General features: G+C 45.7%; 1 protein-coding gene across 1 annotated transcript in view; it reads right to left on the bottom strand.

The window, feature by feature from the left end:
- PDGFRL (platelet derived growth factor receptor like) overlaps positions 1–16,083 on the bottom strand; it is a 181,903-nt gene that overhangs the window by 20,852 nt on the left and 144,968 nt on the right. The window contains exons 4-5 of the mRNA XM_075849624.1: positions 7,111–7,404; positions 5,781–5,920 (exon numbers count right to left, since the gene is read on the bottom strand). Of these exons, the coding sequence (XP_075705739.1) occupies positions 5,781–5,920; positions 7,111–7,404 (434 nt within the window). The remainder of the gene's footprint in view (positions 1–5,780; positions 5,921–7,110; positions 7,405–16,083) is intronic.

The raw sequence follows: 16,083 nt of genomic DNA, 5'->3' as shown, positions 1-16,083 counted from the left end.
CCCCCCTGTAGATAGCGCACCCCCCCCTGTAGATAGCGCCACCCCCCCTGTAGATAGTGCCACACACCTGTAGAAAGCGCCACAAACACAACACCCTGTAGAGAGCGTCACACAGCCCCCTATAGATAGCGCCACACAGTCCCCTATAGATAGAGCCACACAGCACACCCTTCCTTATATATAGTGCCACACAGCGCTCCCTTCCTTATATATAGTGCCACACAGCGCTCCCCCCCCTTGTATATAGTGCTAGACAGCGTCGCTACAGTGCCTGGGATGTCATTTTATCCAATATGACTGCTGCAGTCTGTGATTGGCTGCAGCGGTCACATGGGGTGAAACGTCATCCCAGGAGGCCGGCCCGGACCAAGAAACAGAATTCTGGGCAAGTATAAGATTTTTATTTTTTCTAAATTGTGTTTTTACATAACATCTGTTATTTGTTGCGGGTTTTACCTCCCTATTGAATTAAATGGGGAAAAGCCGAAACAAATAAGCAGCGTTTACGCAAATACAATTAACATGCTGCGGAATAAAAAACCGCACCGCAGGTCAATTTCTGAGCTTTTTTCCCCCCACTTATCATTTACGCAGCGTGTGGATGAGAATTGTTCACATCTAATCTACTCTGCTGCTACTGTATTAGGGCTTGTCCACACTTAACGGAATTGCTGCGTATTTTCCACCCGGAAAATACGCAGAATACAGTAGTGGCAGTGAGATTTACCAAATCTCATCCAGACGCTGCGTAAAATTTCCGACCAGACATTTTGTCCTGCGGTGCGTATTTCTCGTACTGCAGCATGTCAATTCCTGCTGCGGAAAGTGACTGAATTGCTGCGTTTTTTCAGGAGACGTCACCATCTTCCAACATTGAGAAAAACGCCGCAAAATACGCACCATTTTCTGCAGCAAAAATGCAGGAAATGGTGCTTTTTTTCTGCAGCGGAATTTCTGCTAGTTTCTGCGGAATTGCTGCAGAAATATAAATATATACACATACGCACACACACTATATATATATATATATATATATATATATATATATATATATATATATATATATATATATATATACACACACACTATATTCATACACACACACACACACACACACACACACACACACACACACACACACTATATATATATATACACACACACATACACACACTATATACATACATACATACATACAAATGTACACATCAGAGACACATGAGTATGCACATTATACACATATAAAGTACACATTGTAAACACATTATACACATATAAAGTACACATTGTAAACACACATGCACTTACCTTTTATGTAGGATATTTGTGAAGGGCGTTCAGCAGGTTGATGTGGTGGGATCCTTCACACAGAGTTTCTCCTGCTCACAGCACGACACAGAGCCCGCCGACAGTCTCCCCTCCCCCATGTCCCGACTGCTAGCAGCAGGAGGAGAGGTGTGTAGATCAGGGAAGGGGGGCTGGAGGGGGAGCTTCTAAAGCAGCACAGACCACGGCTGCTAAGTAGGAGCGAAGCTCCCCTCGCCTCATAACAGGTGCGGTACTTGGGCCCGGGCGGCCGCCCGAACCGCCCTAATGATGATCCGCCACTGCCGGACACCCGCTGGCGATGGTGCGGGCTCAGCTTCTGAACCCGCATCAGGAACACAGCGTATCAGTAAGTTGTATTGCGTTAAGTCCTTCACGACAACAACGTACTATTACATTGGATGTCGTTAAGGGGTTTTAAATAAAACATAATAGACCATACATTCCTAGGATTTACTCTGTATTCAATTAGACTAAGGGCACATTCAGACGTGGCGGAATTGCTGTCGGATTCCGCTGCAGACACTCCACAGTGGAAATCTGCAGCAGCCGTTTTTTAATTGGTTTCTATACATTTTTAGGTAAGACGTTGCGGAAAATAACAGTGCAGAATTTAGGCTGCGGTGCAGAATTTTCACACCGCAGGATGCAAATTATGTTGCGGAGAAGCAGCGTATTTTCACGCCAAGTCTGCTGTGATATCCGCAACGTCCGAGTTACCTGTCAAATATGAAAATGTTGCTGCAAATTCACAACGAATTTGCTGCGGGAAAAATTCTGCCATGTCTGAACATTCCCTAATAAAGACCTGGTTTGGCAAAGGATTATCACGGTTACAGCAAATATATGTTATTCTTTGTATAATAAAAAGTTATGCAATTTTCTATTATACTTTCTGCCTCAATTCCTCACAGTTTTTTAAATCTCTGCTTGCTGTTAATTAATAGGCACTCACATTGGGTACTTCCAGTGGATAAAAATCTGTCCTGGTTGTGTGAAGGACACACAGATGCAGAAATGATTAGTTACAGTAAGTTACCTGTACCTGTGTGTCCATCACATGACTATGGACAGATTTTGGTTTGTTTTTTTTAACCCCTGGGAATAGACAATGTAAACAGTTAAGAAATGATACAGAATGTCTATTAGAAAATTGTATAACTTTTAATTATACAAAAAAAATAACATTTACTTCATGAAACTAGAATATCCCATTGAAGGCTATGTCCACCTTCACAACCTTTTTTTTTCCATTATTTTATTTTTTAATGCTTAAATGCATCTTAAATGAAAAAGAAAGAAACTTTGCTAATAGTCTTGATTAATAAAATTTCTATTGTTTTGTGTCTACAGCTTCTATGCAGACCATGCATCTCCATGGTAACAAACTACAAACTAACCCTGTGTAGTCTAATTCTGCAATAGTTCTCTTTACCAACTGTCCCTTACTTCATGCTAACCAATTCTAATGCACATTAGAATGAAATAGGGGATAAATGGAAAGCAAATATGACCGCAGAATCAGACTACAGTTTGTTTGTAGTCTGTTACCATGGAAACGCATAGGTCTGCATAGGAGCTGTAGACAAAAAAACTGTAGGAATTTTTAATCAAGGTAATTTGCAAAGATACGTTTGGACAATAAAAAAAAAACACTAAATTATAGAGGGTAATTCTTAGATATGTAAATGAAGAGAAATAGAGAAACTGTTATAAAAAAAAAAAAACTCCATCAAGTTGTTATTGCTGGACTTTTAATATAATTTCTGTATTGCTCATCGTTTTTATGAGGAGAGCAGCTGAGCAGTTACGTCATATACCGCTCTTGGACTGACTGCTTAATGTCAGATATTGTGCTCTCTGGACTGAACTAGGAGTTATAATAAATTCTTCTCGCTGCCAATACTAACATTGTGAGTCGGATCTCACACATTCCCACCCCAGATTCTCATGTGTAGCAGGGACATAACTGTCTCTGTGTTTGACAGGAAGATGTGTTACAATGGGTTAGAAGACAATAAGTGGAAAGCATTGCCACGGATGACTGGAATCCTTTGGGTGTGTGCTATCATGAAATAGATATATTGTATTATAAAATTCTTGTCTATCTGCCATTGTACAACACTGCATATCTACTATAGTGCTTTGTAAATTGTTATAATGTGACATTCATATAGAACAGCAAATATGCCTTTCTGTGTGTACATTGTATGAGACTGACTACAATAAAAGATATTATACTACTGTATAGTGCCTGCAACACACAGAAGGGAGTGCAGAGCTACAAATTAACCAAGGTAAACGTTGGTGACCCCACATTAATATAGTAGATAACTGTATGAATAGGAATTTCTTAATATACTCTTGGTTATTTCCGTAACACCCATAGGAAAAAATGTAAATGTGCTTGGCCACCTCTCTATTAATTCTCCGCCGGGATGCTGAACATGGCGTTGGGTGTTTCCCTGATCTGGGGATAGATGGTGGTCCCTGAACTGGGACCTGCATCTATGAGACATTTATGGCATATACCATGGATTTGCCATAAACATGTCAGTTGTGAATACCCCTTTAACATGATATTCTTGAATTAAGAGAGTCAGAGGAAATAGCTGTCTGCCTAAACTGTAATAACACTGTGCTAAAACTGTCTAAGGAGTCTTAAGGTCCTCTTACACAACCTGTCCTGGGCCATGTAAACGAGCGCTGATCAACGAGACCGCTCGTTTATCGTTGAAAGGTTGCTCATTCATCTGCTGATTGCTTGTCTGTTTACAATTATCATCAACGAGCGTTCTATGAACGATCTGTTTGCCTGATAATTGGCCCGTGTAAAAGCGCCTTTAGGCTCCATTCATACGACAGTGTCGGCCGTTTTGGTCAACTTTTCTCGGCCGTTTTGCATCTGTTCCGTTTCCATTCCGGCCCGTGCCTCCGTTTTTAACGGATGATTTTGACCTGTTTTGCATCCGTTTTTTTCCCTGTCCATTTTAAAAACTGATACATTTAATTTGTAAATTTTTTGCCACACACTTCCCTCTGTAGATAATGCCACACACTGCCCACTGTAGATACTGCCACAGCCTTCCTGTAGGTAGTGCCACACAGCCCCCCTTGTAGGTAGTGCCACACAGCCCCCTATAAGTAGTGCCACACAGCCCCCTGTAAGTAGTGCCACACAGCCCCCTGTAGGTAATTCCACACAGCCCCCTGTAGGTAATGCCACACAGCCCCCTTTAGGTAATGCCACACAGCCCCCTCAAGGTAGCGCCACACAGCCCCCTCAAGGTAGCGCCACACAGCCCCATGCAGGTAATGCCACACAGCCCCCCTGTAGGTAATGCCACACAGACTCCTCTAGGTAGTGCCCCACAGCCCCCTTTAGGTAGTGCCATACAGCCCCCTGTAGGAAGTGCCACTCAGCCCCCTCTAGGTAGTGCCACACAGCCCCCAGTAGGTAATGACACGCAGCCCCCCCATAGGTAATGCCACACAGCCCCCTCTAGGTAGTGCCACACAGCCCCCATAGGTAATGCCACACAGCCCCCCATAGGTAATGCCACACAGCCACCTGTAGGTAGTTATACACAGCTGCCCCCACCATAGATGGCACCCCCTACCGTTCTGTAGATAGCGCCACCGTTCCAGGAGAAGTCCCTGAATTCAATGTCCATATATTGACATTGAAGTCAGGGACTTCTCCTGGAGTGGAAACACCGGCCACAGCACCAGGGATCCCGCTTCAGAAGTCCCTGACGTCACTGTGTCCATATATGGACAGTGAAGTCAGGGACTTCTCCTGGAGCGGAAACACCGGCCACAGTGCTGGGGATTCTGCTTTAGAAGTCCCTGATGTCACTGTGTCCATATGTGAACAGTGAAGTCAGGGACTTCTTGTGGAGCGGAATCCCCAATCCACGGCAACAGCGTTGCCGAAGCTGTGGCCGGGGATTGGGGATTCCACTCCTACAGGGAGAAAAACAATACCCTCCACCTCCTCCTCACATGCACTTCGCACTGAGGAGGAGGAGAGAGCGAGCGACGGAAGACACGACCGTCACTCGGAAAACACATTCCAGTGATGGCCAAATATTACCCGGCCCATAGACTTCTATGGGAGCCGGGCGGCCGGGACAAGGGCCGAAAATAGGGCATGTCCCATTTTTTGACGGCCGGGTTTCTATTGTTCCTACTGCGGTCGTGTGACGGCCGTTTTTTGAACGGCCGGGAAACCCTGTTGTGTGAATAGGGCCTTAGTTTATATTTATAAACAGATAAGACACAAAGAGTCTCCCATTCAGGTCCCTCATCTATTTGACCAGTGTCCTGCATGCGCATTATCTACTTTTAGCTCACACTAGCTGTATCCAAAATTTGTTCAATACCTCCAGTAATCTGGTCAAGATGCAAAATTCCAATCCATTAACATATGTCATTTGAATTTCATATCTTACTTGTTGTCCTGGGTAGATCCATGTAAATTCTACTTCCACATTTGGTTCCCCCAGAACTGTGCAGAAGATACTGAAGTCATCTCCACTTCGAACCTTGTTTGCTGAGGCTGTAATAGTTGCAGAGGGTGGACCGCTGGGAACTAAAGAAAACATATGAAGATATATCATGTAATACTCATCAGGCTTTAAAATATAACGTAATTGTTATAATATACTAAGAATCTATGTGCACGACCCTGCGTTAGCTGTATTGTCTTCTCTACTATTTTTCCAAGCTTATGTAGCCAGTGACTTGCCAAAAAATTAAACATCTACAGAAGTGGATAGTTAGGCCTCATGCACACGACCGTAGCCGTGTGCACGGCCGTGATTTTCGGGTCGGCCGGATGCGGACTGTCAGCCGTGAGCCGCCCGCAAATCGCGGGACATGCACATGGCCGCGGCCATTATTTTCAATGAGCCCGGACCACAGAACACGGCCATAATAAGACAGGTCCGTTCTTTCTGCGGTGCGGGCTCCCGGGCCATGCACGGACCGTAAAAACTACGGTCGTGTGCATGGCCCCATAGAAATGAATGGGGCCGCAATTCTCGCGTGGATTTTCGGGGGAATTGCGGCCGCAAAAACACGTTCGTGTGAATGGGGCCTTAGTCTTGTACCTTGAGATGCTATATAAGGTTGCTGCTTGTAAAAAAAAAAAAAAAAGGGCCCTTATATAGCCATATACATACGCATATCTATCAAAAAATAAAATCTTACTCTACCTGTAGCCAAAGTCCAGGAGCCCCTTCACTTGGTGACCACATTTTAACACGATAAATGATACAGGACTACATGCACCTATTAGTTCCACACATCTATTCCACTATGTTAATAATCGTAGTGGCATATCATAAACTTATTCCTGGTTCCCTCACATGCTCAACATGCATGTTATCTCAATGGAACAGGGAGGGCATAAGTGGCTGCTACACACTGCTTTTTTCTGGAGGAAATAAAATGTTCAGACAGGATATTTAAACCTATTAAAGCCTTGTTTCCTCTCATGTCAGGCCTTGACTTAAGATCTGCAAGGCCCCATAGTTGGTAGATTATGCCAACAGAACATAATCTACTAACAAAAAATTAATGGTTATGACCAATGTTTGAGTTGTAGTAGATAGAGACAATTTTCTAGTAAGCAGTAAATTTGTAATGCCCTGCTCATCACAGCAAATAATCCTACAAGAGGAGCAGCACTCCAAATAACACGTGACCCTGCCTAGCAACGTGAAACATAAGTGATAATATGGTTAAAGATATTAACTAAAGGGTTCATCTTACTGATACCTTCCACATAGAGCAGCTGGTATTTAATTGATATTTGTGGGGCTCCTCTGGCCTCTGCTCGGCAATATACCACTCCACTTTGGTTGAAACTGGGTTGTTGATAAATAAAACCTTTCTTTACATCATAGGTTATGTCTCTGCCATCAGCTTTGATTTCTTCAGCTGGAAACTCTCTGTGTAGAGTGACTTTAGCAGATGCAGTGGTCACTCGACATGGAATGACAGCTGGTTTATCTGGGTGCATGTAGACAATGTCAAAATAACTTGAAGATGGTATGAAGAGTTCTCCTTTATCTGCAAAAGGAAGAGATTTAATTTCAATGTTATTTAAAGAAGACCTCCAGTGGAAACAAACTTTCCATGTCTGCATTCCCCACCTGACTGTATACCACACTCTATACTTCTTTTTTGTATACTGTATTTACTTTTTGAACTGCTGCCGTGTCTGTGCTTTAAAAAGCCTCCATCTTGATTCTTACATTTCCCCAGCTTTCTCTTCCTCTCTGCTTTGCTATCAATCTCATGATGCTTCTGAAAAGCATCATATGACCAGCTAAAGACCCTACCATTTCTGCGTGCTGGGGGACACTGGGATTATCATTCTCTCTGTATTCTCCTAAATAAGCTGAGAAACCATATGTATACAGACAGGGAGGCTGCACTATATTCTTCTACATTATACCTGTGTGACAGGAACCTGTCTAACTATCAGTGGTAGCTGATGATAGAAGTTTCTGTCCCCCCCCCTGTGCAGAACTAGTGTGTTACAGAAACTGCTGAAGCCTGTGATGGGTGACACCTAGATCTCCATGGACTCAAGTAGCGAAAGCGTGTCACCGAACCTGATTCACACTGCTGCTAAGTAACCATCCCAGTCTGATATATAGAGATAGAAGCAGCAAGAAAACTAACAAGAGAGAGCAGTGGCGTAGCTATAGGGGTCAGGGCCGCCATCAGGAATTTCAGGGCCCATACAGCTACATTTTCTGGGCCCCCCTATTGTGGCACCGCCTGTTAACGGTACTCCGTCCAGCACTATATCATGCTACCCAGGGCCACCATCAGGGGGGTATTAGGGGTACTGATGTGAGGGGCCCGGCCAAACCGAATTGAAAGGGGGGCCCGGCAACTGCCGCGACTTGCCTTTGGTAGAAAAAAAACAGGCCCCTGCAATGGGGCCCGTTTTTTTCACCAAAAGAATGTCGTGAGCTGCGGGCCCCCCCTCTCGTCATGGGGACCATCAAACACCGCCCGCGCGACCGAATGCATGCACCCGCGACCGTCTGGAAGCGGGCACCGAATTTTGAGGCAGATTTTGACCTGCCCACACTATCTTGCCGCGTTTTTTTGCTGCGTTTTTTGCCTGCGGCGATTGAGGACAGCAGCCAAAAAACGCAGCGAAAAATGCATTTTCTGCCTCCCATTGATTTCGATGGGAGGTCAGAGGCGGAACAGCGGCAAGAAAGAACGTGCTGCCTTTTCTTTTTTCCGCGACTGGCTCCCGTTGATTTCAGATTAAATCAATGGGAGGCGGTTTTGGAAGTTGTTTGGTGCTGATTTTGACGCAGTGTCCGAGTCAATATCAAGGCCCAAAAACTCTGTGAACTGGGCCTTATTGTTAGGGCTTATTCAGACGAACGTGTAATACATCCGATTTTCACGCGCCTCGCACGGACCTATGTTACTCTATGGGGTCGTGCAGACTGTCAGTGATTTTCACGCAACGTGTGTCCGCTGCGTAAAACTCAGGACATGTCCTATATTTGTGCATTGTTCGCGCATCACGCACCCATTGAAGTCAATGGGTGCGTGAAAATCACGCCAAGAACATATATTCCGCAGCAGTATAAACTATGAATGAAAACAGAAAAGCACCACGTGCTTTTCTGTTTACAAACATACAAACAGAGTGTCATAATGAAGGCGGCTGCGCGAAAATCACGCAGCCACGCATCATACGCTGCTGACACACGGAGCTGTTATGGACCTTTTGCATGCGCAAAACGCCACGTTATTTGTGCGCGCAAAAAGGACACGCTTGTGTAAATCCGGCCTTAGGGTAGGAACACACTAGGCATGAACACTGCGGATTTTATGCAACACATTTTATTGCGGAAAATCCGCAGCGTATTACAGTCGCAGCAGAGTGGATGAGATTAGAACAAATCTCATCCACACGCTGCAAAAAAAAAAATAGGTCCGTGCGAGGCGCGTGAAAATCACGAGCGTTGCACGAATGTATTACACGTTCGTCTGAATAAGCCCTAACAATAAGGCCCAGTTCACAGTTTTTGGGCCTTGATATTGACTCGGACACTGCGTCAAAATCAGCACCAAACAACTTCAAAAACCGCCTCCCATTGATTTAATCTGAAATCAATGGGAGCCAGTCGCGGAAAAAAGAAAAAGCAGCATGTCCTTTCTTGCCGCTGTTCCGCCTCTGATCTCCCCTCGAAATCAATGGGAGGCAGAAAATGCATTTTTCGCTGCATTTTTTGTCTGCTGTCCTCAATCGGCGCGGGCAAAAAACGCAGCAAAAAAACGCAGCAAGATAGTGGGGGCAGGTCAAAATCTGCCTCAAAATTCGGTGCGCGCTTCCAGGCGGTCGCGGGTGTGCGTGCGGTCGTGGGTGCGTGCGGTCGCGGGTGCGCGCTCGCGAGTGCGTACGCGCGGGAGTTTGCGGGTCCGCGCGATCGGTCACGCGGGCGGTGTTTGACGGCCCCCATGACGAGAGGGGGGCCCGCAGCGCACGACATTCTTTTGGTGAAAAAAACGAGCCCCATTGCAGGGGCCTGTTTTTTTTCTATCAAAGGCAAGTCGCGGCAGTTGCCGGGCCCCCCTTTCAATTAGGTTTGGCCGGGCCATTCACATCAGTACCCCTAATACCCCCCTGATGGAGGCCCTGGGTAGCATTATATAGTGCTGGACGGAGTACCGTTAACAGGCGGTGCCACGGTAGGGGGGCCCAGAAAATTTAGCTGTATGGGGCCCTGAAATTCCTGATGGCGGCCCTGCATGGAATTGTTGTATTGTGAACTCCTATGGTTCAATGGAGATGAAATATTATCTTCTATATGCTCCCTCTAACCCCTTTGTTACGTCAAAGAAGTGCGCAAAGCACAGAAAACAACAACAGTGTAAGCACAGTGATTAACCCCTTAACGCAATATCACGTAACTGTACGTGATAAGGGTTAAGGGGAAGTATGGAGCGAGCTCACGGGCTGAGCTCACTCTAAGCACAGCGGGTGACGGCTGTTACACGCAGCCGACACCTTACTGCAACGGGTAGAATCAAAGTTCACTTCGATTCCGCCTGTTTAACACCTTAAATGCCGCCGTGAATCGCGACCGCGGCATTTTAAGTGTTAGAATCAGGTGGGCGAGCCCCCTCAAGCAAGCCATCACGCCCCCACGTGGCGCAATCGGCCGGTAACAACAGTTGTTATGGCAACCTGGGGGCCTAACAAAGGCCCCCAGGTCTGCCATCTTTGTACTCCTTTGAAGCTCCTGCAGGGCTTCAAAGGAGACCGTCAGAATCACGATATACTGCAATACATTAGTATTGCAGTATATCATGCAAGCAATCCAACGATCGCTGCTTCAAGTCTCCTAGGGGGACTAATAAAAAAAGTAAAAAACAGTTAAATGAAGTTTTTTTTATGTTGCAAAAAAAATAAAGTATTAAAAGTAAAAAAAAAAAACCCTTTTCACATTTGTTCCCTAAATCAATGTTAAAAAAAAAAGTGAGCGGTGTGGTTACGACGTCGGCCAGTGCAGACGTGCCTTGCAGGAGCTCTGGCAAGCTAAGCTTCCATCAGCTGCCATCCTCCCTCCTATTACCTTTGGAAGTGATTGCTCCTGCGTGGCTGTGTTGTCCACATTCTTGGGAATAGATCAATCCTGGTCCGGCACGAATCCGAGCACCCGGCGTGTTGCGGCTTAGCAAGGAGACCGGATCCCCGGCCTCGATTTTGGAGCGGCGGGCCAACCATTCCCGTTGAGACGGGCCCAGCTTCCGCAGGTAGTAGAGTCCAAGACGGAGGGGCTGCCACACCACTGTGCCCAGCTCCCACAACAGCTGTCACTCTCCGGAGAAAATTGGAGCTCCCGTGGTCTTGCGGCCTAGTCGGAGGACCGGATCCCCGGCCTCGATTTTGAGTCGGCAGCCGGCAGTTAGCTACTGAAACGGACACAGCCTTCGCTAGAGGTCGGTCCTCAGTTGGAGGGGATTACACTAATACACAGGCCTGCTGCTACAGACCTCAACATCCGCCAGGAGGCTTCTTCTGCTTCTGGGATCCTGGCTGCAGGGACATCACACCAGCCTCCCCGCCTCACCTTGGGGGTGAGACCTGTCTCCGATTCTACACATCTTGGGGTAAGTGCAACCGCCCCATCTACTCAGCTAGGTGAAACTGGTGAAATTGGTCAGGCTAAACACGGAGATCCTCCTACTACCCCCAAACAAAAGAAATCCCAACCTGACATGGATAAATTCCTGAAAAGTCCCTCGCCCCAATGATCTACACCTTCCACTAAAGGGACAATGGTGCCTGCTGAACACCGTGACACTTCAGACTCTGAAAGTTACGTAGAGGAAGAAGCGGCACCTGACCCAACTTCTATAATCTCCATTTCTACTAAAGGCTTGCAAAAGATTATTGAGAAAGCCCTACAACCTGTAATGCGGGAACTTGCCGATATTAAGCAAAGTCCAACACATTGGAGCTAGAGTTGAGCTACTTGAAGAAACCCAAACCGCTCTTCTCACTCACGGAGACGCGACTTCCTCGGCTCTTCGGGCATGTCAAACTCACCTGAATTCTATTCACACCTACCTGGAAGATCAGGACAACAGGGGGCGATGAAACAATCTGCGGATAAGGGAATGCTGGAAAACTTCCCTCCGCATGAGACCATGTCCATGACTAAGAAAATCCTGGATTTTGTCCTAAGTCCTGATTCGCCCCCAGACCTACAGATTGAAATAGCTCATAGGGCTCTCCGTCCGCAACCAAAAGAAGGTGAACCACCAAGAGATATTGTATGCAAGCTACCGTCCTTTCCTGTTAAAGAAGCGGTGCTCCGCAAGACACGGGATATGCCTGACCTTATATTTGAGGGACATAAACGGACTTTCAGGATATTTCCCCGACCACCCTATCCAAAAGACGGTCTCTAGGGGTCGTCATGGACTGACTCCGAACTCTAAAAATACCATACAAATTGCTTTTCCCTTTTGGACTATCCTACCATTTCCAAGGTCGATTGTTCATTGTTCGTTCACCGGAAGATCTAGAGAAAGCTTGCCATCCACTAGATCTCGACCACACTGCCATCCCATTTTGGCAACCTTACACGGATGTAGCCTCTCTTTCCACTCTGCCTAAGCCTGATGTCTGGTTGAACCCCAGACTCCGCCCGGCTAAGAAGAGACCGGCAAAAAAAATCATCCATGATAGACTTGCTGCCCTGTTTATGAATGTGTTTTATTCTCATCCATACTCTGTCTAAGGATATATTTGTATACGGATTTATTGTCTTGACCTTATTTTTTCAGGTGGTTTAAAATCTGTTCTCTACAACTGTTTGGCTACAATTGTCTTGAATTATAGTTGTCTGTGTGCCGGGATGACAAAAGTACACGGGTGCATATTCTTATACACTCGTTCACTCTTCTCCCCGCCGCCACGCCTCTCCGCCAGTCAGCTCTTAACTGACTAATACCGCACTGTGGATCAGTGCAAATATCTTTACCAAAACATTTTAAAACAATTTATTTGTTATTGTTATCTTTTCTCATCTTTTTTTCTTTCTTTATACTGGTGCATTTATGTTGCATATTCAGATTACGACATTGAATGTCAAGGGCTTCAACTCACCTACTAAGCGCTCCCAGGTCATTCACTCCCTTAAGATAATGGATTCGTCTATGCTGTTGCTGCAGGAAACCCACTTTTTGAAAGGTAAAGTTCCAAACCTTCCTACATCACTTTACACTACATGGTTCCATTCATGCAAGAGTCAGTATAGCTCTACGGTCTGACATCCCCTCTGAATTGGTCTCCCAGATTGCTGATGGCGCATGCCGCTTTCTTTTCATAAAAGGTAAAGTGGCAAACACCCTGACTACCATTGGGAACATCTACGCCCCAAACTCGTGTCAGATTCCTTGGCTATCTGACACTCTAGAAACGTTTTCTCAGTTCTCTGAGGGCGTAACGCTTTTGGGAGGGGACTTCAACATTGCCCTTGAGCCTCTTCTAGATTCCTCTATGGGAACCTCTGTTCACAGCTACTCAGGTCTGAGGAAAATCCGTAGACTTCTAACCTCGTTACGATTGATGAATGTGTGGAGATCCTTTTATCCCAATGCTAGGGACTATACCTTCTACTCCCACCCCCACCATTCTTACCAAAGTTTAGACTACCTATTCATTACTAATAGCCAACTCCCTCTATAGGCAACATTCTCATGTCTGACCATGCCCCTATGTCCTTATTCCTTAACATACACACTCTTTTGTCTAGGCAATATAACTGGAAACTTAATGAAACTCTCCTTTACTCTCCACGCAATAAGCAGCAAGTTGAGGCAGAGCTGAGATCCTACTTTGTTGAGAATGATACGCAGGATGTCTCCACCAGCACTATTTGGGAGGCTCATAAGCCAGTGATCAGAGGGGTCCTCATAAGCATAGGTTCGTTTATGAAGAGAGAGGAACAGGGAGATTGATCGCCTTCTTTCCCGAATATCTGACCTAGAAAACCAACATAAACGTTCCGCGGCTCAAGGGGTTCTCTCCTCGCTTATACTTTGCAGAGAAAGGCAAAAACTATGATTGAACTTGCGCACGGCAAAGGCATATACCTCTGCTACTCACAAACACTACATGCATGGTGACAGGGGGAGCAAACTCATGGCTTACTTAGCTAAAAAGAGACGACAGCAGAACTATATCCCCAAAATCCGGTCCCCTACTGGAGCTGTGCTTGAGGACGCAAGTGACATTGCAGAGTTTTGCTCCTACTATCAAACACTGTATGATCTACATCTTGGGGAGACGCCCAAGGAGCTTGCGGACAGAACTCTAATGATTGAATCTTTCCTAGATTCTCTCTCTCTCTTCGTACCGTAGCTAATACGCAAAAAAAACACTGCTAGAATCCCCTTTTACACATAAAGAAATCCGTGATGCGCTTTCCAGTATGCCCTCTAGTAAGTCCCCAGGTCCTGACGGTCTTCCAGCCTCATTTAATAAACAGTTTGGAGACGTCCTGCTGCCATTTTTCCTCAGAGTATGTAACTCTCTTAACGCTTCTCAACATTTTTCACCTTCAGCGCTCAAAGCACATATTTCGGTAATACCAAAAGAAGGTAAAGACCCTTCGCTATGAGGTAGTTATCGCTCCATATCACTTTTGAATGTAGATGTTAAATTATATGCCAAAATCATAGCTAATAGGATGCAATCCTTACTACCATTCCTGATTGACCCAGAGCAAACTGGTTTTGTTAAGGGTAGAGAAGGTAAACACAACACTACGCAAGTTCTCCATCCGATCCAATACACCAGGTCGAGAAAGATTCCTCTGGTTCTGTTATCTACTGATGCAGAGAACGCTTTTGACCGGGTGGACTGGACCTTTATGGTCAAGGTGCTTTCCCGTTTCGGCTTTCCACAACTCTTCATTCACAAAATCCTATCTCTGTACACTTCCCCACACGCGAAGGTTAGAGCAAATGGCCACCTGTCGCGGCCTTTCCAGATCAGGAATGGAACAAGACAGGGTTGTCCACTCTCTCCCCTCCTTTTTGTCCTCACAATTGAGACCTTGATCCAGAGTCTGCGTCAGCAGACACTTCTGACGGAGGTATCCATTGGTGACCGAGTGCATTCCACAGCGTCTTTTGCCGATGACTTGCTGATTTTCATCACTAACCCCTCTACAGCTCTACCCTGACTTCAGGAGATGTTTACCCATTTTGGTGACTTATCCAACTTCAAAATTAATTCTAGCAAGTACGAGGGCCTCTGTGTCTCCTGCACTCCGGCTCTGTTAACGTCTCTGAAACTCATCTCCCCTTCCTACTGTGTTCGGATAGTATAAAATACCTAGGAATTTATTTAACTCCCTCACCTGATCACTGGTATCAAAGCAATTACACACCCTTACTCTCCAATATTAAAAAAAACTATCTTGTCTTGGCAAATCCCATATATTTCATGGATTGGTAGATCCACCTTACTTAAGATGGTCATTCTCCCTAAACTCCTCTTTCTATTCCAAACTCCCGATTCCCCTCTCGAAGGCCTTTTTTGCTGCCATTAGACAACAGTTTTCTAAATACATTTGGAATAATACTAAACCTAGAATAGCATTTCACACCCTTGTCCGTCCTAAACGCTCAGGTGGGATAGGACTTCCGCATATTGAATCCTACTACCACTCCGTACAATTAGCCAGGATAACTGAGTGGTTTGATCATACTTCAAGTAGACTTGGGGTTCCCGTGGAGGAGGCCACCATAGGCATCTCCCTTACCTCCCTTCTGTGGCTTGACAAACCCAATGCAGCCCTATTTTTGTCTCGTAACTCTCTTACCTCTGCTTCCTATCAAACATGGACGAAAGGCGAGGGGATGAAACCTCTGCACCAAATTCTGTCTCCCCTGATAACGGTCTGAGACCTTGTGCAGTCGCAGACTGAGAGATTTCGAGATTGTTCTTCCCTTCCTAGAGCTGCTTCATGCAGCACGTACGATTTTATACTGACTAATGGGGCGGTTCCTACCCTCCCCGAATTGAGGTCTAAGCCTGGATTCTCGTCCATCAATTTTCTTTCTTACACTCACCTCAGGAGGTGTTACCTGGGAGCGCTAAGACAGGGACCACTAGACCGCCCGCCATCCTGGTTGGAAGAAAACCTCCTCCTTCGCAAACCACCTAAGAAGCTTATTACGCTATAC

This window comes from Rhinoderma darwinii, chromosome 1 (assembly GCF_050947455.1).
Source record: "Rhinoderma darwinii isolate aRhiDar2 chromosome 1, aRhiDar2.hap1, whole genome shotgun sequence".
NCBI lineage: Eukaryota > Metazoa > Chordata > Amphibia > Anura > Rhinodermatidae > Rhinoderma > Rhinoderma darwinii.
This window is presented reverse-complemented; position numbering and strand designations above follow the sequence as displayed.